Source organism: Talpa europaea, assembly GCF_964194135.1.
Source record: "Talpa europaea genome assembly, chromosome: 12".
NCBI lineage: Eukaryota > Metazoa > Chordata > Mammalia > Eulipotyphla > Talpidae > Talpa > Talpa europaea.
In genome coordinates, this window is record NC_140079.1 from 80,950,555 (window position 1) to 80,977,296 (window position 26,742).

A 26,742-nucleotide genomic window follows, 5' to 3' on the forward strand; every position below is an offset into this window, starting at 1 on the left:
TGTCATGAGGGCAGGGTGGAGATGCTGGATAAAGGATGGGAGCCTTCTACCTTGGGGATCTAAAATACCACCCACCCATCTATCCCTGCTCCCTGCCGTCCCCCACTTCCAGTTTGCCTGGGCTGGGCCTGTGTCCACCCCTATTCCTGCTCCCTGGACCCTCAGCGATGGAGGGAGACATCCACTTCCCTCACTTATTGCCCAAATCACCTTCCTCCTCCAGGATCTGGGAGGCTCCCGGCTTCCCTTTTCCAGTCTCCGCCCCTCAGTCCCACCCGGGGGTCTCCAGTCTAGCCCCATAGCTACCTCCTGAGCTGCGGCCTCCGCACCTGCCCTGGTTTCCCTTTCCCCAAAAACACTCTCCTTTGCGCCTTCGGTCTCACCTCTCCTCCCAGGCGCCCCTCCTCACTGCCGTCCTCTCCCGTCCCTGTTTCTTCCCAAACTGGCCTGCTTCATCCCCTCTCCATCCAAGGGCCCTAGGTTCCCGGCCACCCCTCCCCTTCCCCTTGTCCTGCTACCCTGGGTTTCTTCGTCTCTCGCCCTGCCAATCCTCCCTGCTCCTTGTACCCCCCACCCCACCTCCCCGCCGCCAAGCCTCCCCAATTTCTACATCACCGTACCTGGCCTGCCGGGCGCCGGCCCCCCCATGCCGGGCTCCGCCCGGAGCAGGAGGAGGGAGGAGGAGAGACAGAGAGAGACTGGGGGGAGCGGAGCTGGGCCCTGCCGCAGAGACAGCCCCGCCTCCGGGTCCGCCCCCAGACCCGCCCCCGGCCCCAAACCCACCCTTCCACACCCTCCAAGGACGGAGCGGGAGCTGCCGCGCCGCGCCGCTAGGCTGGGGTGGGGCGTCCGGGGGCCGCGGAGCCCGCGGGGAGACTCGGGGAAAGGTCGTGGATTTGGGGGATCCGGCTCCAGCCCACCCCGATTTGGGGCGACCGCCCCTCCCCGCCCCTCGCCCCCTGCCCCACCGGGCGGTGCTGGGTGTTGGTGTCCAAGACCCGGCTGAGTGAAGCGGGGCGCGGCACGCAGGGGCGCCCCCCAGCGGCAGCACGGGGCTTACACCCACGCGCATACCCGGTGCGCCCCGCGCTCCGCGGGTGCACACCCCGCGTCTGGCCTCGACGAGGCTGGCTGCGGCAGCCGAACCCGGGGTGCAGTGAGGCGGCGAGGCCGGCAGGGGGGGCCACTCTCCGGGCCCAGAGGCGCCGGGAGTCGGGGGACCGGGCCTTGCGCGCCTCTGCCCAGCAGGGGGCGTGCTCGGCTGGCCCGGCCCCGCCTTCCTGCCACCTCGCAGGTGCGGGGAGGGCACTGGAGCTCTCCCTGCAGTCTCTTAGGCACCGGACCTTGTTTCACCGTCTGGGCTCAAAGTCTTCCGCCAGTCCATTCTCGCGGTTCAAGCCATCCTCCCGGGAACCTTTGACTCTGCCGGCGACGCCCGCCGACACCTGGGCGCAGCCAGGAGACCACTGACGAGGCCCACCGCGCCTATGGCCCGGGTGCGGTCGCTGCAGCCGCTGAGGGACGCCACGGCGGGCCCCGCCACCCCCAGCCCCTTTCTTATCAGCTCCCTGAGAAATGACTTCTTGAAAGTCCTTTAGGCGCACATAAGCGGCAAGAAGACCTCGGTTCTACCCTTGGTTGGCGCTGAAACTAGTTGGCGCCCCCCAACCCCCAAGTAAAAGATATCCAAGAGCTTGTCCCTGGAACCTGTGACTGTTACTTTATAAGGCAAAGTCTTTGCAAATGTGCTGTATTGCTTTAGGCAAACTGCACAACCTCTCTGAGAGATGCCTTATCAGTTACCTACCTCTAAAATGTTACTGGGATGCAGTAAAATAACACAAAGTGCTTTGTAAGTCGTAAAGGGGCCCATACTTTTAAGGGCTATTATTAATGCCCCCAGGAGAGGTAACACCTGAAAGCACATCGTAGCCCTTTTATATTTGCACTTTAATGTGAACGAATATTTAGTCATTCAACGTTTCTGCAGAGACCAACAGCGTTGCAGGGACTCTATAGACACCGAGGAGTCCCAGCTGATGAACAGTGAGTTGGTGGGAAGGGGAGGATTGAGAGATAAGTTTTGAATAGAGAGATAAGTTTTGAATAGTTAGTAGCGAGTCAGTACTGAAGGAAGGAGGATTTGGGGGTGGAGCTGCAAGGCCTTATTGGGAAGGTTGCCTGGCTGAAATGGTTAGGGGGGACAGCATGGGGACCTGGCGTGGGAGAGACACAGCAGGAGGCTGCTTCCAGACCCCAGGACTTGGGTGGCCTGGGGACCTGGCTATGGTAGCTGCTGTTACCCTGGTTGAAGGGAGAGATGCATGGCAGATGCTTTTTAACAAAGAGATATAGAATAAAGGTAAAAACAGTAGCAAGGGGTTTTGCATCATTTTGCTTTTAGCTAACCTTAAAAAGTGGTTAAAATTTTCCATGAGCTAAAACTGAGGAAGGAGGTATGTGGGAATAGTCCCATTTGATGAATTAGAATCCATTTCTCTGAACCTGGGATTGAAGGCAGATGTGACCATAGGACACTGCTTTTACTAAAATCATTCCTCGCAGAATGTTGGTTGGGGTGCCCTACAAAAAGGAGAATACGGCAGTTGGAAGTTTATTCTCTTTGCCAAGCACAGTGGGCCCCATATAAATGTGTGTGGATTCTTTGTAGTGAGCAAGGGAAAAATGGGAGAGGAGCAGGGTGAGAAGTAGGGGAGGGGTCCAGGCTTGTGGCCAGCTGGGTTTGCCCTCAGCACATCTGTGTGGGCAACTGTGTGTACACATGTGTGAGACAGGCTGTTGGAGAAAAAGCGCAACTCAGCAGCTCTGAGAGGTGTCTTCTTTGTTTCTGTATATGTTTCTGGGGGCCAGGCAAGAGCACACCCTCAGTTGTGGAATATTCCAGCTTTCCCATAGACACCGTTCTGAACCTCCTGGGTCTCAATTTCCACATCTGGCGAGGGGGATAATATGATGTCTGGGTTTTGATTCAAATACTCCAGCCTAAGACAACAAAAAACACTGGGAATGTAGCTGAAACAAGGTTGGCGGTGAATTGGTAATTGTTGAAAATGTGTGATGGGTACCTGGGAGTTCATGATACTACTATTCTCTCTACTTTGGGACGTGTTTGAAAATTATACTAACCTGCTTTTTAAAATAAGAACTGGGAGAAAAGCAGTACCTCTCCCATACAGTTAGGGTGAAAACCAGAGAAGCTATGACAGTCGCAGGCAGGGCAGTACCGTAACATTTTCTAGGCGTTCATGGGGGTGGAGGGCACCCAGTCCAGCTCCCATTAACTTCCTTCCCATTCTTCAGCTTGTCCACAGGCCAATGGCAGCAAATGTCTGCAAGTGAGGGAATCTCAGACCTCCCTGCAAACTCCTCCCCTTTCTCTCCCCCTCTACAGCCCCTCCTTCCGCGGCATTGCTGGGCTTGGGCCCAGCAGGTGTGGGGTTAAAGGAACCCGTTTGGGGCCCAGGGAGCAGCAGCAGCGGCGGTGGCAGAACAGCAGCAGCAGCAACTGCACCAGCAGCAGCAGTGGCTGGCCTGGCCCAGGGCCAGCTGGCGGGGAGCCCCAGGAGGGAGAGGGGGCGGAGGAAGAGGGGAAGGAGGAGGAGGAGGAGGAGAGGAGTAGTCAGCAGGCCCGAGGAGGCAGGACTTCCTGGTGTGGGGGTTGTCAACAGCCCAGAAAGAGAAAGACAGAGACCGGGAGTGCTGAGGAGTGGAGAGAGGGACCCAGCGGTGCCACGCGGGAGGAGTCTTGGGAGACCCACCCGCCCAGACCCCTGAGGCGGCTGCCACCTGGACGATCAGGGGGGCTGAGCCGCCCCCTCCCAAATTAGTTTCGAGATCCCTGGGGCTTCAGAGGTTGCGCCTGAGTTCCACCAACGAGAGGGGGGTTCCTTCTTTTCTGGAGAGCAAACTTTCCATGGAGATGCCTTGTGGGGTGAGGTGCGGCCCCTGAAGAGGACTGGACACCCTTCGATTGCTGCTTGTGCTGCTGGGGCCAAGAGGCCCCAAGGAAAGGACAGTCCGACATCTTAGGTGGCCCGGACGGACCCTCGGCCCAGCTTGGCGGCCAAGGCCAAGAGGTAGGGCTTGGGGCTGGGCGGGGCACTGGGTTGGGGGTGGGGGGAGCAGGGCCTGCCCCTGGGATGGGGGAGCTAGGGTTTGGGGCCTCAAGGCCGAGCAGACGCCTCCAGGCGGCTGGGCCAGGCTGAGGAGCTGCTTCACCCCTGCTCTGGAGCCCTTGCCTCGGGACGACACGGGTCCCGTGAGTTTGAATCCCAGGCGACAGATATCCAACTTTGGGTCTGGGCTGCCTCTTCCTGCTCTGTGCGCCTGCCCGGATCCGTCCTCTCCACTCTGGTCTCTCTGCCTGTCTCTTTGTCTCTGGGTCTCTGGCGGTTTCCCCTTCCTCCCCCATTCTGCTCCCCAGAGAGGAAGCCCCAGAGGTGGCCTGCCCACTGCTTTCTCACACATACACATACACTCTCTCTCTTTCTCTCTCTTTCTAGTTTGCAAACTCAGCTCTGGAGTTCAGCAGCGACAACAGCAGGAAAAACCTGCCCCTGCCCTCCCCTCCCGCCACCTCCCTTACCCTGTTCTCCCTTCATCAACCAGGCACCCCCAGTTCCCACAAGGCCCTCCCGCCATGTCGGACCCAGACGTCCCCAGGGGCCCAGATGCCCCAGCCATGTGGCCCCCCTGTTCCAGGGGCGCCTGAGCTCCTTTAAGGAGTCCAAGCTGCCCCCCACCCACCTCAGCCCAGCCCTGAGCCCCAGGGACCATGAGTGGGGGCAAGAAGAAAAGTAGTTTCCAGATCACCAGCGTCACCACGGACTACGAGGGCCCAGGGAGCCCAGGGGGTTCAGATCCCCCTGCCTCACCGGCCCCTGCTGGACACCCACCCCGCCTACCCAACGGGGAGCCCAACCCTGAGGCTGGGGGCAAGGGCACCCCCCGGAATGGCTCCCCGCCGCCTGGGGCCCCTGCCTCCCGTTTCCGGGTGGTGAAGCTGCCCCAGGGCCTGGGAGAGCCTTATCGCCGAGGTCGCTGGACGTGTGTGGATGTTTACGAGAGAGACCTGGAGACCCCTAGCTTTGGCCGGCTCCTGGAGGGAATTCGAGGGGCTTCAGGGGGCACTGGGGGTAGATCTTTGGATTCTAGGTTGGAGCTGGCCAGCTTGGGCCTTGGTGCTCCTACCCCACAGCCAGGCCTGTCTCAGGGCCCCACCTCCTGGCTCCGCCCGCCACCCACCTCCCCTGGACCTCAGGCCCGCTCCTTAACTGGGGGGCTGGGCCAGCTCGTGGTATCCACCAAGACCAAGGTAGAGACACCCCCTCTGTCAGCCTCCCCACCCCAGCAGCGCCCCCCAGAGCCCGGGACCGGGGACAGCACGGGCCCATCCAGGGCCGCCACACCCCAGCCCTCCCTGAGGGTGGAAGTGGAGTCTGGGGGCTCAGCGACAAGGACCCCTCCACTGTCCCGAACGAAGGATGGAGCCCTGCGAATGAGGATGGAGTTGGTTGCTCCAGAGGAGATGGGGCAGGTAAGAGCTGGGTTCTGGGCTGGCAGAGGTATCTCAGGGGTGGTGCTTTTCTATCTTAGTTTGGCCTAACCTTCATTGGGCCTCTCTGCCGTCACCTCTATACCGCTCCACTCCACTGTCATCTCTCTGTCAGGTCAGATAGAGCCCCTCTTTTCTCTTTCTGCCATCTCCCTTGGAAATCCATTCCTACTCTTCACCCAACTTTGTTTGCTCACTCAGGCTCCCTCCGTCTCATATTCTGCACCTTCTTTCCTTCACTTTGGTTTTCAATTGGTTGCCTTTGGCCTAAGTCTAACTCTGTATTAGCCCGGTCCCATCTCTCCATTGTAGAGATGTGGCCTCCTCACTTTACTTTCTGTCTTGTCTCACCCCTTCTGACTTCAGGGGAGGAGGGTGGAGGCCCCAGTTAGGGCTGGGTGTTTAGTCTTCTAGGGGAGGAGCTTCTAAGGTTGGGGGGCAGGGTAAGAGGTAGGCATTCTGCTTCTTCTCTTACAGCCCCATAGGAAGGTGAAGGGGTCTTTTTTTTTTTTCCCTCTAGCCATCCAACCCAGTCTCATTTCCAGTTTTGCCCAAAGCCAAGTTTCTCAGAGCATCTGAGGGCTGCAGGATGGGTGATGGGTGGGGAGAACCATTACAAGGATGGGGGGCTTGCTGGTTTGTCTGTTCCACCCCCAGTTGTCTGTCTGTGTCTGTTCCCTGTGTCTGAGCCTCTCCAGGACTGGTAACTGGGGGTGGCCACCTTGGAGTGGGAGAGAGGTGAGAAGCAGCCTAGAAAGAGTTAAATCCTTTGCTCTTCTGCTTCCTGTGTCCAAAAGAGGAACAAGTCAGGGCTGGGGGATGGGGGCGGGGGCAGGATGCCTGGGTCCCTGGAGTGGGAGGTGGGCAGCAGTCTGGGATGTGGGGGTTGGATGCCTCTGTCCTGAAGGAGAAAATAACACTTGGATGGCAGCAGGAAAGGAAGGAGTGTGAGGATGGGAACTTTCCCCCTTCCTGGCCTTGGGCACAAACCACAGTATAAAAATAACCTGAGACTGGATGTCTGGGCCCTGTCAGGACCAGTCAGGACCAGCACCCCCACCCCCTGGCCTCCAGCTCACATCGCTCATGCTCTCCCACCCCTTAGTTTTCTTAGCTCTTTTGTTCTATTCCCATCACAGAGAAGAAGATGCTATTTCCTTTACAGGTCCCTGTCTCCATATTCTTCTAAATTAAAGCCCCTGTGCCCTCTGCTTCTGCTCTTTGCCTGAGCCTCCCTTGGGTGCACAGACCCTCCTTAAGGTCCCCAGCCCCCTTGCCTTCTTCCACTTACTGAACCCTGATCCCCTCCATGTGCATGAATCTCTGCCCTTCTAGAAAGTTGTCTCCCTTCTTGCACTCTCCCATGTCTCTTCTCCCTCGGTGGTGGCTGCTGGTGGCCAGGGGGGCACTACCTGGGCCCCCTTCCCTGCTCTGTCCCTCTAACCACCCTGGACTTTCTGTTCTTGGCTTTTCCGAGAAGCTGGGGCAAGCTGGGGCCTCCTGGGGCCTCACAGAGGCGTCTTGTTCCTGTGGCCCCCGCCCTTTTGCAGCCGCCCCCAGCGCCTGTTGGGCTGTATGGGTCCACGCCCAGGCTCCGCCTCCTCCATCTCCACCCCCTCCCCCACCGGGCTGAGAGCGGGAGCAGAACTTCACCTGAGTCCCAAGAAGTCTGAGGAGAGGCTAGAATGGGGGCCAGAGAGGGGAGGGGGGCGCGGGGAGGACCAGTCTGAGGATTCATTCATTCTACAAATAGTATTGGACAAATTATAAGTTCTGCTCTTTGGCAGTTACCTTCTAGCAGCAGAGGTAAAAAGACTTTCATTTCAGATAATGTTAGGTGCCATTTAAAAAAATAGAACAGAGCAGTGGAATCTCTAGTTGGATGATGGAGAAATGCCTCTCTGCGAACGTGACATTCGTGTTGCTTTAAGTCAGGTGATGGAAAGCAGACACTTTGATTCCCCTCTGACTAGGGTCCTGGCTCACCTGGCAGAAGGGTACTGGAGTGCAGACCAGAGCCCCTCTCTGGCACCTTGTGAGCCACTTTTTGGAAGCTACTCACCTAGTCCTTAGACTTGGCAGTTTCCCTTGCCTTTAGTACCTGCCCAGTGGCGTCCCTGGAGCTGTGGGGGAGCAGGACCTGGGGGCAGGCCTCCTGAGTCCTTAGGAGAGAGATTGGGGTGTGTGGAGAGGGAGCTTACCCGACAAGTTGTGAGACAGCTTGTTCATTTTTTTGCTCAACATGATAGTTACTAACTCTCTGCTTCCAGGTGCCCCCACTGGACTCTCGCCCGAGCTCCCCTGCCCTCTACTTCTTCCCCGATGCCAGTCTGGCTCACAAGTCTCCAGACCCCTTTGGAGCAGCAGCAGCTCAGAGCCTCAGCCTGGCCCGCTCCATGCTGGCTATCAGTGGCCACCTGGACAGTGACGACGATAGGTAGGTGGGCTTGGCTCCCCACCCATCATCTGGGGTAGCCCCATGAAACTGTCTGGAAGGTATCCTTCTTCCAAGTTGAACTTGGAGAGGACCTCCGAAGCAGAGAAAACTGGCCTGGGCGTAAGCACTGGGTAAAGTTGATTTGGGACCCACTCCTTCTCTGTGGAGAGAGCTGGGTGGGACTCCTTGGCTTGGGATTGTCAAATCATAGACTTCTTTAGAGTTCGAAGGGAGTCATTGTTGTCAAATTCCAGAGCTCTTGCAGATTAGTGATCATCTGGCCAACCCCAAGAACTTACTGGCAAATGTACTGGAGAAGAGAATAGGGAGTTAGTCTCCTCCCATTTCCCAGCTCCCTCTCCTTACTGAGAGGAATGGGACTCATGCCTTCCAAGGTAACAGCCTTAGAGGTAACATCCTTAGCGTCCGTATGGGCTGCCTTTTGGTCTTAGAACCTTTTGTACCAAGAAAGCATGTCCCTAAGGTTCTGTTCCCTGCACAAACACCACAGGGCCCGAGCCTTCCCTGAGGTCAAGCCAAAGCCAGGGAAGGCACAGAAGATCAGGACTTACTGGGTTTGCCTTTCAGGGGAGAAGGCCCCATTCAGTGACATGGTGGGCAAAACTTCCTATTACGAGGGCCAGGTTTCAACATAGGAATGTCTGCAAGCTGAAAAGGGAGGAATGAAATCTCAAGTAGGATAACGAGGCTTCTCGCTTCTGACTGGAGACTGATGGGAACCCAGGAGAAGGATTAGGGAGTCATCACTTTTATTTTGGAGGGAGGAATGACTTCCTGTTTGAGGCCCTCAAGGGGAGGGACTTCCTGTTTGGCAGGAAATAAGGGGCGGGACATAGGGCCGTTAGGGGACCTATTTCAGAGGGGAATCTCTCCTTCCTGCTTCCCCCAATTGGCAACCCCCTCCAAAATTTAAGACTCAGTTCCACCTAAGAAAAGGGTCTTTTGTCTTGGGGAAAGTGGGCAGCCAGAAAGGAAAGAGAGGGTGGCTCGGGGTTGGTGTGATGGAGGTGAGGGGCCTGGAAGAGGGACAAGTCAGGGCTGGGCAAGGTGGCTTCTGGGCTCCTAGCTCTCAGGAATGTGTGAGGTGTGAGGTCGGCCAGGGCCGGGAGAGTCACCTGCCTCCATTGCTGCTATTCTCAGCTCTTCCCACACTCTCCCCCTCCCACTTGGGAGGTTCCCTGGCAAGAGGGCTCCCTGTCCTTCCCCCACCTCTGTTAATTTCAGAGCCCAGCCTCCTGCTTTCTCTATCTTGGAGGGCTCTGACCCCAGAAGGCTCTTCAGTTCTATTCTTTTGGCTGTCCCCTCTCACCCTCCCTTCCTCTGTCCCACCCCCTCCACACACCCCAGTCTGACCGGTCGGGCTCCCAGCCTCCACTTTACTCTCCTCTGCTCCAAGCCTCTGGGGCTCTGGCCCAGCCCAGCCAGCCCCTCATGCCTCACCCTGCTGGGCCAGCGGGTTTGGGTTGGGCCATCCCCTTGGCCCCTGGAATGGGGTGTGTAGCCCCTCACCTCACCTCTCTGGTGTGCCCATAGTTGGCAGGAGGACAGGGTGCAAGTGGCATGGGACCTCCCTTGTGAGAGGAAAAAATGAGCTGGGGTGTTAAGTGCCTGGACCCCAGCTGGGGAATTGTGAATGCCTGACCAACCCCAGGACCTGGGGATGGGAGAACACAGGATGCCTGGTACATGTGGACTGCTCAGGTGCTCCTGGGTGTCATGAACTTTCATGCCCCCAGGAGGACTTGGCAGTTAAAATGTACTTGAATAGGTGGATTGCCCAGCATGGGGGAGCAAGGCATTATAGGGAATGAGTCTCAGGAATTCAGTAGAAACAGAGTACATTTATCCAGTATCTCCTTTGGGTCAGGCATTACCACCTAGCTTAAGGCAACCCCATGATCCCCACTTCTGGGTGAAGACACACACTCAGAGAAGGAAGCTTTTAAAACCTTACCCAAGGTCACCCAACTAGTATTGCAATCAGAGTCTGGGTCTGACCCCAAAGCCACATTCTCTCCACTCTCCTGCTGGGATAGGCATCTGAACAGCAGAAGGGGCATCATCTCTAGGATGCCCTTTCTCACCAGAGGCAGGGACAGCTCTCCTAAACTGGGCAAGGAATGAGTTCTTTACCCGCCCGCCCCCCCCCCCCCAACCTCCCGTAACCCCTGCTCCCTGGCCTGGCCCCACCCCAGAGGCTCCACAGATCTGGGAGGGAGTGCAGATGAGTATCTGGATGCCACTTTGTTGGCTTCAGGCCCAGCCCCTGGGGGCTTCTTAAAATACAGCTAGAGAGCAGGCATGACCTTGTCCCCAGGATCAGAACCTCCTACCTCTCCCAGATGTCCTGTTTCTTCCTCTGATTCTTTTAAGGCTGCTTCCTTTGACCTTCAAACAAGAGGACCAACCTCTAGGGCTGTCAGTGCCTGAGGACCCAAGAGTTCAGCAAGGCCAGCTCCTGGGTTGTGCATATCATGCACGGCACAACTGTAGGGGACACTACATCATGTTTGATGTCACTGTCGACATTTGAAGTTATGACAGTTTCCAGAAGAGGGCAATGAGTGTCTTGAAGAAGGGAGCATTTTGTTCTAATTCACACCAAGTCTCCTTTTGGGCTTGTGGTAGGGGTTGCTACCGTCCAGCCAAGCCTCCTGCCGGCACCCTGCCCAGGAGTCCCAGCACAGCGCTCTCAGCTTCTCAAAAGGGAGGCCTGGGTCACCAGGATCCTGGTCCCTTGAAGTGTTAATGTTAGAACGTGACAAAGTGCTGTCCAAAACTCGAGCACTAGGCAAACAGGAGATAGTCATCTATCAGCCAACAAATGTTTATTGTTGTATTATTTTTTTATTTCTGGCAAGAATGAACACCTTACTTGGCACCTTCGCCCTGGTGGCCGCCAAGCAAGGCCAGTGTTCCTTCTGTGAATCTGCTCCTTTTTGTTGTCTGTGTGTCTGGTGGCCAGGGGGTGGGCAAGGGGGGTGAGTGGGTGTTCTGTGGTGACCCAGTCTCCACCCAGGTGTCTCAAATTGAAATAACTTGAAAACTGTTCATTCTCCAGCTGGCTGGCCTTCCTCTCACTCTTGTCTTTCCCCCCACAACCCCAGGAGTCCAGGTGCCCTTCCCCACCCTACCCTGTCCTACGCTCTCAGGCCTGGTCATCTCCTTAGTTATTCCACCTGTCAGCACCTTCTGCATCCAGAGCTGGGATGGGAAATGGAAAATTCCCAGCTCCCTCGTGCTCCCTTCCTGGCTGCAGGGCCTCATCCAAGGGTCACCTTGAATTGAGTACTAATTCCCCCCACAGGGAAGCAAGTTGGAACTGACAACCAGGAGAGAGAGCTTGACAAGGGAGCACCAAGGGTGCAGGATGCAGCATGTTGGGGCACCTAGTCAGGCAAAACTAGGGTCCGAGGACTGGTGATCTTGCAGTACAAGGGGGCTGAGCTGGAAGTTGGACTGGACGTCTGGTGGTGAACCACGGAGTGAAGCAGGAGCCTGGGGTCTGAGTGATGGGGAAAGAGAGGCTTGGAGGCTAGGGCGAGGTGCAAAGGCCTGTGCGGGCCTTGGGCCATGCCAGGGAAACACTTCTGGAGGGAGAGCCAGGTCCTGGGACCCTGAGCTTGGCCCAGGGGATTGCTGAGCCAGGCCTGAGTCGACCTCTAGTGGCCACTGAATAGACTACAGCCAGACCTGTTCTCCCCTCCCTGTCTTCTGCTCCCAGGGTCTCCAAACCCCCTTGTTCCTGTTCGCAGTGTGGTATCTCCAGCCTTACCCTCTCCTTAAGCCCTCGCTCCCTCCAAGACCCCAGACCCAGATCCATAGGCTGTACTTGTCGTCCAGGGCTCTGGACTCTTTCTCTTGCTATGGTAACCTTCCCCTTTCCTCCTTGCTGTCACCAAGGGAGGTGGGGGACCCCTGGCCAAGCCCTTGTGGTCACCCATGATGTGCACTTTGTGTTTTGGTGGGTGCTCACAGTTCAAGGAAGATCATGAGCACACATCAGACTGCTCCCCCCATCGCCTCTACTTTATTCCTATCTTGCTGCTGAGAGGATCTGAGGCCTTGGGGGAGGCCAGTGTTAGTCCAGAGGGGCCAGGATGGAGTGGGAGGTGAGGCAAGGCTCTCCCTCACCCTCTACACCCCATCCCAATCCGGGCCTCTGGCCCCACAGCCCCTCCCCCAACCCAGCCACCAGCTGACTTCCTTCAGCCGGCCCCCTCCTCTCCACTCTGGGACAGTTGCCAGGGTGAGAAGGGGACACTGGCACTGACTGCGTCTGGGAATTCCCGCCCACCGTGGGGCTGGCTGGAGGGGGTCCCCGTGTCCCTGAGGAGCCAATCACAGCCAGGCTTTGCCCTGGGGGTGGTGGTGTATATCTTTCAGGCCAGCACCCCCCAGGCACTGTCTCCTCTGCCTGCCTGGCACCAGCCAGATCCTACTCTGCCCGGGGGGCTCTGAGCCCCCCAGGCAGTCCTTCCAACATAGCCCTCTCCCTTTGGGGGAACCTGAGGACCCTTCCCCACTGGGGATGGCCCAGCCAGGGATCTCTGTCAAGTCCCTGGTGTCATCGTATGAGACAAGAGTGGTGGGGATGGCTCCGGGGCCTCCCCAGAAAAGGGGATGTGTCTCTTCTCCTTGCTCCCCTCGGGGAGTGTCTCCTATCCGAGGGGCATCTGTTCCCCCACCCAACCGGGGCCTGGGTGGACCTGGGCAGCGGCCCTCTGCCCGCCGGGGGATGGATAAAACCCTCCTCTCCTTGATTCTCTGCTGTCACAGGTACAGGCAGGGTTGTGGGCGGGAGGAGGTGCGGCTGTGGAGGAGGCCAAAGTCTGCTGTGAGCAGCACCTGGGTAGGCAGACACCTGGCTGGCACCTGCTTCTTACCTCTCATCTCCCTGTCTCTCCAGCGGCTCCGGAAGCCTGGTTGGCATTGACAACAAGATCGAACAAGCCATGGTAAGAGAAGCCATCTTGATCCCAGGAAGTGTCAGGTGCCACTGCTCCACCCATCCCTGTTCTCTTACTCATCAGGGAATATCAAGTGCCTGCTCTTCTGCTTGTACTCCAGCAGGGTTCCCTTGGGTCCTCTGTCCCTTTCTCAGCGACTTTCTTTGGTCCCTGACCTGGCTCCTGCCCCCACCCATGCCTTTGAGCCCTGACCTTGCTTCTGTCCCACGTCCTTGTCCCATTCCCTGCCCTTCTCCCTTCTTCCCCACTGGTCCCTCAGCATTTGGGAGCAGGAGGCTCTCTCATACCCAGGCCCTCAAGGCATCAGGCAGAAGATGAAGTTGGGGTGACCTGGGACCCCTGACACTTTGTCTATCCCCGGACCCAGGACTTGGTGAAGTCCCACCTCATGTTCGCAGTCCGGGAGGAGGTGGAGGTGCTGAAGGAGCAGATCCGGGAACTGGCTGAGCGGAACGCTGCGCTGGAGCAGGAGAACGGACTGCTGCGTGCCCTGGCCAGCCCTGAGCAGCTCGCCCAATTGCCCTCCTCGGGGGTCCCTCGGCTTGGGCCCCCCGCACCCAATGGGCCCTCCATCTGAGCCTCCCTTCCCTCACAATGTGCCTTTGGGGGCTGCCACAGCTGCCAGGCCTTGTTCCAGCTGCCCCCCCTTCCTATGCAGCTTTAATGCTCCCTGATCCCCGGGGATGGGAGTTGGCCTATCCCCTGACCCTCCCTAGATCTCCCTATAGCCCCCTGGGGCTGGGCTGGGGCACCCCCAGGCCTTGCTGGAAGAGGGCGGGCTTCAGGACTGGGTGTTACAAGTCCCCCCTCCAGGAAGGATCCCAGCCACCCTTCCCTCGGTGTTCTGGGCCCAGCAGCAGATGTTTTGAGGGTGCTGGAGGCTCCCTGGCAGATCCTCCACCCCACCTCCTTCCCTCACAGTGCCCCCTCTCCTCAACCCAGGGGAGGGAGTATGGACAGTATCTGGAAGTTCTGGGATTCAGGTTGTTATTAAAATAATAATTATAATTAAAAAATCTGAAGAAACTTGAATCTAGAGGTTGGCATCTCCTTGCTTATATTGAGACTACTGCTACTGCGCCAGCAGTTTCCACTGTGGGAGACAGGCTTGTGGGCTCCCCTCTAGGTCTTGTCGAGAGACCGGATTTTGGTGTGGTGGAAACTGAGTAGTCGAAAGAGATGGAGGGGTGGCAGCTCGGGTCCTGGGATGGGGCAAGCCAAGCAGGGCAGAGGAGTAGAGGGGGGAGGGGGCATCTGCCCACGTGCTGGGGGGACAGGGAAACAATGAGGCCTTTGGTGATTGTGCAGGATCCACCCCCAGCTTCCCAGTGTGTCCCCTCTGCGGGCTGGATCCGGGTGGCTGCTTGGGGGTGGGGTGGGGGGCCCTGAATGGGCCCCTTGTCTCAGCGCTGGGTGTGGGCCAGGCTTCCCGGGCACACAGTGCCCTCGCCAGGCCTGGCCGCCCTCCGTGGCTTCCACCCCCAGCTGGCTGAGGACTGGGCCTTGTGGATGAACAGGCCCCTCCCTGACAGCCTCGGCTCACGTCCCAGGCGGAACTGGCAGGTAGGGAGAAGGACCCCATCTAGTGGGGAAGGGGAAAATTGCCATCTGTCTCGGGAGGAGTCTTCCTGGTCAGAGCAGAAAGGTCCTGGGACCAGCTAGGTGCAGAGGCCGGCCAAGCTCAGACTCCCTGGCCTGTGACTCCCCAGATCTACGTGACCTCAGGCAGCTTCTTTGGTTTTTCTGAATCTCAGCTTCCTCATGGGTAAAGCAACACTGACAATAATACCTACCTTGAAGGGTTGCTGTGAGAATTCCATCACATGGCACATGGGAGGCCAGAAAGTACCAGGTCCTCCGTTCTCCATAAATATTTAGTTTCCTCCCAGTGGCTCAGCGGTTAAGTGCTGGGCTGCGAGGCTGCCCACAGCCTCTGCAGCACCAGTTCGATCCCCGGCCGCCGGGCGAGGGTCCCACATGGAGCGCAGACCTCTCCTGCCGTGCCTGCTGCTCCTCTCAGCAGTGTACTTCGTCAGTCTGTCTGTTCTGTTCCCGCTCTGGCTCTGGTGAATCCTCTCACCCTCCCGTGCTTCTGACTGTACCCAGTGCTTGTATAAATAAATAAATAAATCTTTAAAAAAATATATTTAGTTTCCTTTCCCTGGATCTGGGGAAAGGAGGCAGAGGTGCTGGGATTGGCTCTGGGGGTCCTTAAAGAGCCGTGGGGGTTGGGTTTGGGCCAGGCAAGCTCTCACAATGGGCTAGAACTCTCCCTCCCTCTGGGTTCTCATCCACTTCAACTCCTCTCCCTGTCCCAGGGAGGGGAGGAAAGGCGTAGGATGAATCTTTGGGGAGGGTTTTCCCCCTGGATTCCCTATTTCTTTTTTCACTGCTGTGCTTGAAGCTCCCTTGATATCCCTTAGTTGGTGGCTACTGGCCTGAAGCTGTCCCTCTCCCCTACCCTACCAAATGCTGATACTGTCCCTTCCTTGGGCCTGTGTGTTGTGTTTTTGGCGAAATGGCTGTGGTCATGAGGTTCTTCCGGTGGATATGGCGAAAGTTTACTTGCTGGGTATGTTTCAGAGACTGTCCTTTCTTTATGACATACCAGGAGGGGAGGTGCTGGTCAGTGACCTGTAGGTCACAGAAAACTGCTCTCCCCCCTCCCCCTCACCTGGCCTCCTTTTCTTCTTGCCTCCTGTGGCCAAACAAGACTTGAAGGAAGAAGGGAGAGAGAAGACAGTTGGGGAGGAGGCTGTGAGGCCATCCTTTCCCCTGACTGCTGTATCCCTTCTGCCCCTTCCTTGTCTCTCCTCTCTCCATTTTGGTTTGTAGGTTTCCTTCTGGAAACACAAAGTTGAGCCAGCTATCTCAGAAAGCCCTGACCCCAAGAAAACTGTATTGAGGGGAGTAGTGAAGACTCCCAAATTGGTTGAGACTTTCAAGTTGGTTGAGGCTCCAAAAGAGGCCAAATTCCTCAAGATGGATGAATCCCCCATGGTGACCGATCCCTGTATGTTAGCCAACACAACAACAGATGAGGCTGGAGAAGAGCTGGACCATGGGTGCCGATCCCTGCTGCAGCTGCCCAGAACAGCTGTCAAGTCCGTTTCCACGCTCATGGTCTCAGTACTGCAGTCTGGCTGGCAAATGTGCAGCTGGAAGGTCAGTACTATCTATACCCCTCATCTCCTGCACCCCTCCCAGCCTCCCTCCACGGCTCATTCCTCCCTCCATTCACTTGTTTATTTCCTGTGCCTCTAGACTAATTGCTAGGCACTGAGGCAGGCAAAAAGATCCACAGCAAATGAGGTTTACCCAGAACTAAGAGGCTCCAGCCATGGTCATAGGCATTGTTGGTACAGAATACTAGGGGTGTGTTGTGGGAGGAATAAGGGGCTCTATAATAGCTAGGGGGAAACTGGGTAAAAGCATCTCAGCAGGCTTGCGGGGGCAGGGGGGGGTCTAGGAAGGCCTTCCCAATAGCAGAGAGGATAAAGCTGAGCCCTGAAGGATTTAGCCTGATTCAAGGGGGAAGGGGAGGTGGAAGGAGTGGGAAGAGTGTGCCATGAAGACAGAGTAACAGGTGTTAGGGTGGGGGAAAGCATATGGGTTGGACCCTGGGGCAGAGAGCCAGCTCCTCCAAGGCAGAGTGGGTAACCCAGTTTGGGAGTTTGACTTTGGTGCTAAAAGTCATGGAAGCCCTTGCAAACACTTGAGCAGAGAGTTGACATGATCAGACTTTTATCTAGAAAATTAACCTGCACTCGTATGTTGTAGGTGGGATATAAAATGGTACAGGCATTTGGGCGAGGCATTGGGTACAGGCATTTCCAGAAAACAGTCTGACAGTTTCTCGTGAAACTAAATATGCAGTTATCATAGGACCTAGCCATTGTACTCTTTTTTTTTTTTTTAAAGATTTATTTATTTATTTATACAAGCACTGGGTACAGTCAGAAGCTCGGGAGGGTGCGAGAATTCACCAGAGCCAGAGTGGGGAGCAGAGCAGGCAGAAGGACCAAAGTACACTGCATGTGGGACCCTCCTCCGGTGGCCGGGGAGCAGCCAGGGATCGAACCGGTGCCGCAGAGGCCGCGGGCAGCTTCACAACCCAGTGCTCAACCGCTGCGCCACCGGGGAGGCCCGCCATTGTACTCTTGAACATTTATTCCAGATAAATGAAATTTTATATTCACACAAAAATCTGTATATTTACAACAGCTTTTTTTTTTTTTTTTAAGATTTATTTATTTATTTATACAAGCACTGGGTACAGTCAGAAGCGCGGGAGGGTGAGAGAATTCACCAGAGCCAGAGGGGAGAGCAGAGCAGACAGACTGACCAAGTACACTGCTGAGGGGAGCAGCGGGCACAGCAGGAGAGGTCTGCGTGCCATGTGGGACCCTCGCCCAGAGGCCGGGGATCAAACCTGCGCTTCAGAGGCTGCGGGCTGCTTCGCAACCCGGCACTCAACCACTGTGCCACTGGGGAGGCCCTACAACAGCTTTTTTCATAGTAGCCAAAAACAACCCAAATGTTCCTCACTGGGTATATGGTTAAACTGTGATGGGTCCATATTTGTGGAATACTTCACAGCTGCAAAAAGGGAACAAACTGTTGATATATGCAACCACTTAGATAAGTCTCAGGGGAATTATGCTGAGTGCAAACAACCAGTTCCCAAGATTATATGCTGTCTGGTTCCATTTGTTTTATATATTGTTCTTGGAATAACAGAATTAAAGAAATGAAGACCTGATTCAGTGGTTTAGTGGTTGCTAGGGAGAAGGGATTGGTTTTAAAAGGTGACAGGAGGAAATGATGGAAATGTTCTGTACTTGGTTGTGGTAGTTGGATCCATGAACCTGCATAAGTAATAAAAATTGGGTAGAATTCAACACAGAGACACACACGCACACATGCACAAGTAAAACTGGGGAAATGTGGTTAAGATCAGTGGCTTGTTTTGGTGTCAGTGGTCTTACTGTGATATTGTATTATAATTTCGCAAGATTTTATTATTGGGGGGACTGGTAAAGAATATACAGGAAATCTATTATTTCTTACAACTGCATGTAAGTCTATAATTCTCTCAAAGTGAAAAAATGTTTTTTGGTTTTTGTTTTTTTTTTGTTTTTGTTTTTTTAAAGATTTATTTATTTTTATACAAGAGCTGGGGTACAGGCCAGAGATGCGGGGGGTGAGAAGAGTCACCGGAGACAGAGTGGGGAACAGAATAGGCAGACGGAACGAAGTACACTGCTGAGGGGAGCAGCGGGTGAGACAGGAGAGGTCTGTCCTGCCATGTGGGTTTCTCCCTGGCCAGCTGGGAATCGAACTCATGCTGCAGTGGCTGTGGATTACTTCATCGGTTGTGTCTTAACCCCTGCGCCACCAGGGAGGCCCAAAGTGAAAAAATGTTTTTAAAGGGGAGTATCTAGATGACTATCAAACTGACTTATTTTGGTCTTGAATAAAGTATCCTGGCATTAATAACCATTTTAAAAGTTCAGGAGTGGGGTCAGAAGGAGACAAGAAGAGAGGCAGGAAGTCCAGTGGAGGTGTCACAGCCCAGGCTGTCCTTGACAGGGGTAGAGGCATCAGGTAGAGCAAGTCATTGAACAGGAGTGATATTTAAGAGGTGGAATTGTTGTGACAGCTGACTGGATGACAGTGATGTTGGAGGGAGAAGAGAGGTCAGAGTAGACTGGAGCCATTGACTGGGAGAATTAAAGAGTAGGTGCAGACTCAGGGGAGGAAGTAACACGTTTAGGGCACTGGAACAAGATGAGGTGTCAGCAGGACGCCTGCATGGAGATGTCTAGGAGGCAGTGGGATATACGGACCTGTAGGTGAGGGGAGAGTGCTGGGCTGGAGATGGAGGTCAGAGTGTCATTCTGTCCTTCGTTTTAACACTTTCCATGAAATCCCTGTGGGGACTCAAAGGTGGGTGAGACATGGTCCCTGTCTTCCAGGAGCTTGCATTCCAGTACTGATAACAAAACTAAACTAGTCTGCAGGACAAATAGTATGAGGTATGGCAGGTAAACATGCATAGAGACAGCTTGAGAGAAGGCTTCTTGAAGGTTGTGCCTATGTGCAAGCCTGATGGACAAGGTGGAATTAGACAAGCCTTTGCTATTTATCACAAGCAGGTCTACCAGTGGCTTCTCCCTAGACCAAGTTGTTGACATGTGCCTGTCTCTCCCTCTCTCTCTCTCTCTTTCTCTCTTAGTCATCTATGAGTTCTACCTCAGTTGCCTCCCAAATGAGGACCGGGTCCCCTTTGGAGTCTCCGGAGGCTGAGATGCTGCGGGAAGTGTACCTGGTGCTGTGGGCCATTCGGAAACAGCTGAGGCAGCTTGCTCGCAGGCAGGAGAGGCGTAGAAGGCGCCACATCAGGGCCCACACTAGTACCCAGCCTGACTCAGTTCAGGCCCTGAAAGAAGATGTCCGAAGTCCCCTCTAGGGGGGATCCCTGCATCCTCAGGAAGCCCCCACCTCACTCTTAGGTAAGGTTGATGTGAGAAGTTAGGGCAGCAGGCCAGGAGTTGTGAGTAAGGAGAAGTTTTCATACTGTCACCTCCCATTGGGAACCCTAGGCCGGGTCTGGGGTTCCACACGTTCCCCTTCATTCCCTTTATTCAATTTGTAAAATATTATCAAAATGTTGGGAAATAAATATCAGATATTTCGGAGTAAATGGAGAGTGTTTGTTCATGGCCAGAGGCAATGAGGGGAACTTGGATGGGACAAGGAGGGACACCTGAGGTGCTGCAGCAAATTTTTTTGGGAGTAACCTGTGGGCTGGGTTGGGTTGGCAGGGGTGAAGAGGGAAGTGGGGGGTGGGAGAAAGGAGGGTGGGGTGGCTTGCGAGGTCCTGGCCCTGGGCTTAGACACTTTGAGGGACTGAACTGCCCTTGGCAGCACTGCCAGGCCAGCTCCCATAGCAACTGCACCTGTGTGTTGAGGACATGTCCCACAGCAGATGCTGGGCCAGTGAAATCCTCAAAACAAAATGTTGCAGAGGTTATGGGACTTGTTCAAGGTCCTATAGCCAAAGAGACCTCGCTGGAAACTGCCTGCCTCCAGCAGCCAGTCCCCTCCCTGCCCCACCTCTCTGGTGCCATTGGGCATGGCGTGGGGTCGGTCTGTGGGTCTGAAACCGTACCTGGCCTTGACGGATGCGGATGCAGATTGGTGGAAAAGGTGCTGAGGTCCTGCTGGTCACTCCCCTGCCTAAATGGTGAAAAATACACCCCCTGGGGTTCCTGGCTTCGAGGCCTAAGTTGGGTGGTGGCAGCTAGGCACTGTGAACTGCAACTTGGGTGGGTGCCCCCCTGGGGACGGGGTGGGGCAACCAAAGGGGAGAAAACAGAGCCTCAAGCCCCATCTCAGCCAAAGTACAGGAAGGTTCCCCAAGGGCAAAAAAAGAATATTTCACAAGACAACAAAATTTGAGGGATCTCGCATTCAAGAGCTTGCAGGTGGTGTGGGGCAGGAAGAAAGGATAGCAGAAGGACTCAAGCTTGGGGGACAGCACAGATGGACAAGGTGGGAGAGGTGTGGACAGGGGAGAGCAAGAATGGCTAGGGGGTGATGAGGAGCAAAGGGATGGCTTGCTGGAAGCAAGCAACTCACTAGAAAGTCAGCAGGCTCTACCTATCCCCCCTGATATGTCACATGCATGTTACATGTAGATGCCCATGTACACAGCAGTGTTCTATACATGAATGAAGTGGCTTCACTAGAAATCAGTTATGAGTTTAACCTAATGTCAGAGATGGTTTTTAGACATTCAGGCAGGGCCTCTGCACAGACATACAGTGCCTCATTTCTGGGACTTTCAATCAACCCCTATCCATCTCATTTCTTTCCGTGCCAGGACCCCTTCTGTTGTCTCTTGAAGGAAGCTTGGCGGTTTAATGGGTCCCAGGGTCTTGGAGGACAGTCAAGCGCTGCACACAGTAGGCTGTTCCATCGAGGATTGTGCCAGTCCACTCCAAGATGTTTGCACAATGGAATCACCTAACAACGCATTGCTCAGAACAACATAGTTCGCTAAGATCCAGAATTAGGCCCCCTGTGTCCTTAGATATGGGCTCCTCCTCTTATTGGGGACCTAAGGTTTCACTGATGAGAAGGGTAGAGTGAAGGCTGAGGGTCACTAGTAAATGACCCTGCAAGTAGTTATCAGCCTGAAGCCAATCAAGGCTTGAGGTTGTGGGCTTGTGGAAAGGAATACTGCTCTCAGTGTGTGTGTGTGTGTATGTGTGTGTGTGTGTGTGTGTGTGTGTGTTCTTCAGTGTCTTAGGAGTGAAAGCAAGGAAAGGAAGGTGAGTTCAGCCAGCAGCCAAGGGAGTTGCTGGCACCTTCCATCCTTCTAACTCTCCCCAGACACGATGGAGTCCTGCCTGGGCTTGGCCAAGCAGGGCCAGGGAGACGTGTGGGAGAGAAAGGAGCGAGAGGGAAGGAGAAGGTGCATAGATCTTGCTTTTCCTAAATGTCTCCTGGGACTTCCTTTCTCCCCATCATAAGTTATTCAGCCAAAAGCCCTAGAGAAGGTGAGAGGAGAGGAGGAAATTCCCAACTGGGAACAAGCCTGTGGGATCTCCCGGGGTAGAGATTTTGGGGAAGGGATTCTTACCCACCCACCTCTCCTGGTAGACAGCAGTCAGAGATAGAGCAGCCCCTGGGGAAATCTATCTCCTGATGATAGTTTGGAAAAAATCCTTCCAATGACTTTCCATTGTCCTTGGGGGAAAAAGTTCCAACTGTTCCATTGTCAAAAATCCCACCCTGAACACCCCCCTTCGTCCCCATGAGACCCCAGGCACTTCTCTCCCAAAGCTGCTTGACTCATCAGCCAGAGTGGTAGGATCACAGGCGGTTCCAGCTGAGACCAGGGGTCCTTCTTTATTTTCAAATACCACCATCTTGTTAGGTGGAGGTGAGACTGTGGGGAGCAAAATGAGAGTGCAGGCCCCAGATACTCTTGCCCCACGCCCCCTCTTCCACCAACAGCACCATATTTTCTGAAATTTTCAAAGATTTTCTTCTCTGGAGCCTCCCTGTAATCTACTCACCACACAACAAAACAGATCACTCCCCTGCTTTAATCCTCCAATGACTTTCCATTGTCCTTGGGAAAAAAAATTCCAACTGTTCCCGATGTCAAAAATGTCCTTGTCTCAGATCTTGGCATGGTGGGCTCCTTGCCAGTGTGGACTCTGTACAAATGTCACTTCTTCTTCACAGACTCTTTCCCAGATTATCCCACTTACAGCTCAAGTGGTTGTCCTCTATCACACCCCCTGTTTTATGTTTTCATAGTACTTAACAGTATTTGAAATTATATTTCTTTGTTTCCAGCAGACTTGGGAGGCAGCAGGAAATACAGTAGTGGTTTAAACTAACACTTCCTGATGTGTGTAACCTTGGGTAAATTGGTAAATTACTCCAAGCCTCAGCTTCTTAATCTGTAAAATGGGAACCATAGTAGTAGCTGTATCATAGGGTTGTCATGGGGACCAGGAAGATGACCCGTCACCATCAGCACAGGAAGGATGCAATGCATGTTAACTAATGTTATGATTAGTCTTCCCGTGGCATAAAAACAGTGATGAATGATTAAAAAAAAAATAGTAATCCTTTGCCTAGTGTGTGGGAAGCAGACTCTTGCCATTTGGGGAGTGACAAAGAAAGCCCCTTGCAGGAAGTTGCGGGAAGAGCACTTGACGGAGAATCAAGAGACGCTGGCCCTGGGCCTCCCTGGTGGTGCAAGGGGTTAAAACGCAAACTATGAAGCTATTCGCAGCCTCTGTAGCAAGAGTTCGATTCCCAGCCAGCCAGGGAGCTACCCACATGGCGTGGCAGACCTCTCCTGACTCTCCCGCTGCTCCCCTCAGCAGTGTACTTCGGTCAATCTGCCTGTTCTGTTCCCCACTCTGTCTCTGGTGAATCCTCTCAGCCCCCATGCTTCTGGCCTGTAACCCAGCTCTTGAGCATAAATAAATAAATCTTCAAAAAAGAGAGAGAGAGAGAGATGCTGGTCCTGATCTCTATATTGTTACTATTTGTGTGTTTTTTTCAAAGATTTATTTTTATTTATACAAGTACTGGGGTACAGGCCAGAGGCGTGGGAGGGTGAGAGGATTCATCAGAGACAGAGTGGGGAGCAGAACAGGCAGACTGACTGAAATACCTGTTGAGGGTAGCAGCGGGTGAGACAGGAGAGGTCTGCCCCGCCATGTGGGTATCTCCCTGGCCGACTGGGAATCGAACCCACTTGCTGAGGCTGAGGACAGCTTCACAGTGCTTGGCTCAACCCGCTGCGCCACCAGGGAGGTCCATTTTGTAGTAGGACTTGGTGAGTCACTTTCACTGGACCTCAGGACCTTCAAGTAGATGATGGGTTGAATTGCTCTGCTCCCTGCCAGCGTCCAGAGCTTCCACTTTGGTCCTTTGCTCCCTGCATAGTCTGGGGTAGGGACACAGGTCTCTCCAACTTCAAAGTGCTGCTTCCTAACAGACCAAAGCCGCCAGGAAGAAAGTTGATCTGGGTGAGATGTTCTTGGTTTAAGCCTTTGAACCAGAGACAAAGTCCCAGCCCTAGACACCAGATCTTCTTTCTATCCACATCCCTCTTTCCCCCTTCACACTCATCCAGTTTGGTATTTGAATCCTTTTATAGCATAAACCACCTCCCCTCCCTAACCTCTGGCAACTACTAACCTGTTCTCCCTCTCTGGAATTGTGTCATTTCAAGAATGTTATATAAATGGAATCATATAGCATGTAGCTTCTTGGGATTTTTTTTTCACTAACATAATCCCTTTGAGATCCAAGTTGTCGCAAGTATCAATAGTGTGTTCCTTTTTGTTGGTGAGTAGTTTCCATGGTTTGTATATACCACGGTTTGTTTAACCAGTTACCCGTTAAAGGACTTTTTTTTTCTTCCAGTTTGGGCTCTTACAAAGAAAGCTCCTACGAGCATTTGTGTACAGATTTTTGTGCCAACAAAAGTTTTCATTACATGCACAAGAGTGCAAATGCTGGATCACGTGGTACATGTAGTTTTGTAAGAAACTGCCACATTCATTTCCAGAGCAGCTGCACGATTCCACATTCCCACCAATAATATATGAGGAGCTCAGCCACTCTGCATCCTCACCAGCATTTGATGTTACCGTTATTTTTTATCTTAGCCATTCTGATAGATGTGTAGTGATATTTCATTCTGGTTTTAATTTGCATTTCCCTAATGGCTAAAGCTGTTGAACATCTTTTCATGTATATTCAACTAAATGCCATCTACATATTCTTCTTATCAAAATTTTATTTTGATGTTTTGCCCATTTTCTAATTGGATTGTTTATTATTGTTGCTTTGAACTTCTGAGAGTTTTTGGAAAACTGTATCCCAGATCTATCTAGAGAAAAGTGGTTCCTCTATATTTGTATTTTGTTGGCTGTGTGGTTTGTTGGTAGCTGTTATTTCATCATTTTAGCAGAATCTTTCCCCAGAACAAAAAATCTTAATTTTGATGAGGTCTACTTTATCAATTTTTCTTTTATGGTTTATGCCTTTGGTGTCAAGTCCAGGAATTCTTCCCCTAGCTCTAGATCCCTAAGATTTTCTCCTATGTTTCTTTTCTATGTTTTTATTGTTTTATGTTTTACATTTAAGTCTGATCCATTTTGCATTAATATTTGTGAAAGGGTGTGTAAGGTGAAATCCAAACTCCTTACCTCAGCTCTGGCTGTGGTCCCTGCCCACCTGCCAGGCTTCATCCCTCCAGATTTCTCCTCACAGTCAATTCCACTGGGCTTGCCTAGTTTAGGTATAATTCTCTCCCCCAAGCATCTTTGCAAATGCTGAATCTTCTGTTTTAAAAGTTGTTTCCCCACATTCTTCACCTGGTTTGCTTCAGTTCTTTCTTCAGATCTACCCTTTACCCTGGAGAGGCCTTCTCTGAATCCCTGCCCCCTGCCCCCTGGACTTTGTTCATTGCTATTTCTCAGGGCTTATGTAGCGCAGTTCCTGGCATGCAATAGGTGCTCAGATGGATATTTGGGATAAGGAAGGATGACTCAGTGGGTATGTACTACTGGGTCCTGGCCTGCATCCTGACATGCTCTCTATGGGTGTTAGGATTCAGATTCACTCCCTTTGGGGCTGTGCCTCTGGCTCCCTGACTATTCTCCCCTCCCAGGCTGTGCTCCTCAAGAGGTCCTTTAAGATCCAGGAACTAGCAGGGAGAGGCACAGAATAAGCACTGTCTGGAGGGTTTGCTGACCCCTCGTCTCAGGTCCACACCTCAGAAGAAGGGGTTGGTTTTCCTCAGCTGCTGCTAAGGTGCTCAGTCCTTCGAAGGAAGTCCAGCTGCACTGAGGTAAGGACCTCACTTAATCCAGCGACTAAACACAGCAACGAAGCACAGCACCCAGCAACATCTGCCTGACACTCACTCACACATAGCTTCCATCTTGGAACTCACCTGCATCCCTGGGCCCTCATCTTGCATGAGGATGAGATGATGGTCACAGAGAATAAGGTCGATGCCCTCATTAAAGCAGCAGATGTGAAAGTTGGACTTTTCTGGCCTAGCCTATTTGCAAAGGTCCTGGCCAGTGTCAACATCGGGAGTCTCCTCTGCAATTCAGGGGCTGGTGGACCTGTCCCAGCAGCAGGTACTTCCACTGATGCTGCTCCAACTGAGGAGAAGAAAGTAGAAGCAAAGAAAGACAAATCTGAGAAGTCTGATGGTGACATGGGCTTTGGTCTTTTTTACTAAGCCTCTTTCGTAACATGTTCAATAAAAAGCTGAACTCTTAAAAAAAAAAAAAAAAAAAGAAACAAAGGGGATTGGAAGGCGTCAAAAGAAAAGCCCAGGTCTGAAGTAGGTAAGGGAAGGAAGGCACCAGCAGGAGCCCTCCTCCTACCTACCAGCCTGCCTACAGCTATTATCTTCCTCCCCATACGGTCTTTTACCTGAGGGCCCCATTGACATTTGCTGCTCAATCCTTCACCCCATCTGTATTAGTGTGTCCCTGGCCCCAAGAACTTCCACCAGGAGACCTGTCTGGGCAAAACCTCTGGGCAGTACTGATGGGGTGCCTGGGAACCTGTACTATGACTCTCCTTTCTCCCCTCAGGACCCAGCCACCCTGCCTTCATCCTGCTCTTTCTGCAGCACTGAAATGTTGGTCCCATCTAGTCCCCAGTAATCTGTCCAGGAAACTTTCTAAAGCCAATCAGAGAGAAGTCAGGGATCTTCTACTCCCAATATGCCAGTGTTGAAGGGGATCATGTGTGGGTGGCTACCCTGTCCCCTCTTTATGAGCTCTCTAGGCACCCTGGGCCCAGAGTAGTATGGCAGAGGGACTTCCAAGCCCTCTCCTTCACCTTCACAGGCTTCAGGGAGTGCCTGGCTGACCTCTAGAGATAAGTTAGAGGGAAGGGGTAACTAGCAGTGCACAGAGCCAGCCCAGCCTTTGGGTTCAGAAGACCTGAGTTCAAATCCTGTCCTCTCTGGCTGTGTTTCCCTGAGCAAGTGAGTTAATCTGAAGTGCCTTGCACAAGTTTTAGAACCCAGTGAGCTGGAAACAGGTAACTAACTCTTCCCCTGGATATAGTATTAAAGAAATGGCTCGTAGAGTTGGTCCCAGACTAACAGCATCAGCATCCCTGAACAGTGGAGGCAGTAGATGCTCAGACAGTTTCCTCAGAAATGG

General features: G+C 53.6%; 2 protein-coding genes across 2 annotated transcripts; both read left to right on the plus strand.

Moving 5' to 3' along the window:
* Window positions 1-4,795: 4,795 nt before the first annotated feature.
* Window positions 4,796-13,580, plus strand: LOC311182634 (TSC22 domain family protein 4; the record flags this gene model as incomplete). Its single annotated transcript, XM_084251538.1, has 4 exons — window positions 4,796-5,557; window positions 7,846-8,012; window positions 12,943-12,991; window positions 13,371-13,580. The coding sequence occupies 4 exons, from the start codon at window positions 4,796-4,798 to the stop codon at window positions 13,578-13,580; spliced, it is 1,188 nt and encodes a 395-aa protein (XP_084107664.1).
* A 1,941-nt stretch (window positions 13,581-15,521) lies between these two features.
* On the plus strand, window positions 15,522-19,475 carry SPACDR (sperm acrosome developmental regulator; the record flags this gene model as incomplete). The annotated part of the gene is made up of 3 exons (XM_084250162.1): window positions 15,522-15,575; window positions 15,839-16,168; window positions 19,242-19,475. 3 exons carry the CDS (start codon window positions 15,522-15,524, stop codon window positions 19,473-19,475), a joined length of 618 nt encoding a protein of 205 aa, XP_084106288.1.
* Window positions 19,476-26,742: the final 7,267 nt, after the last annotated feature.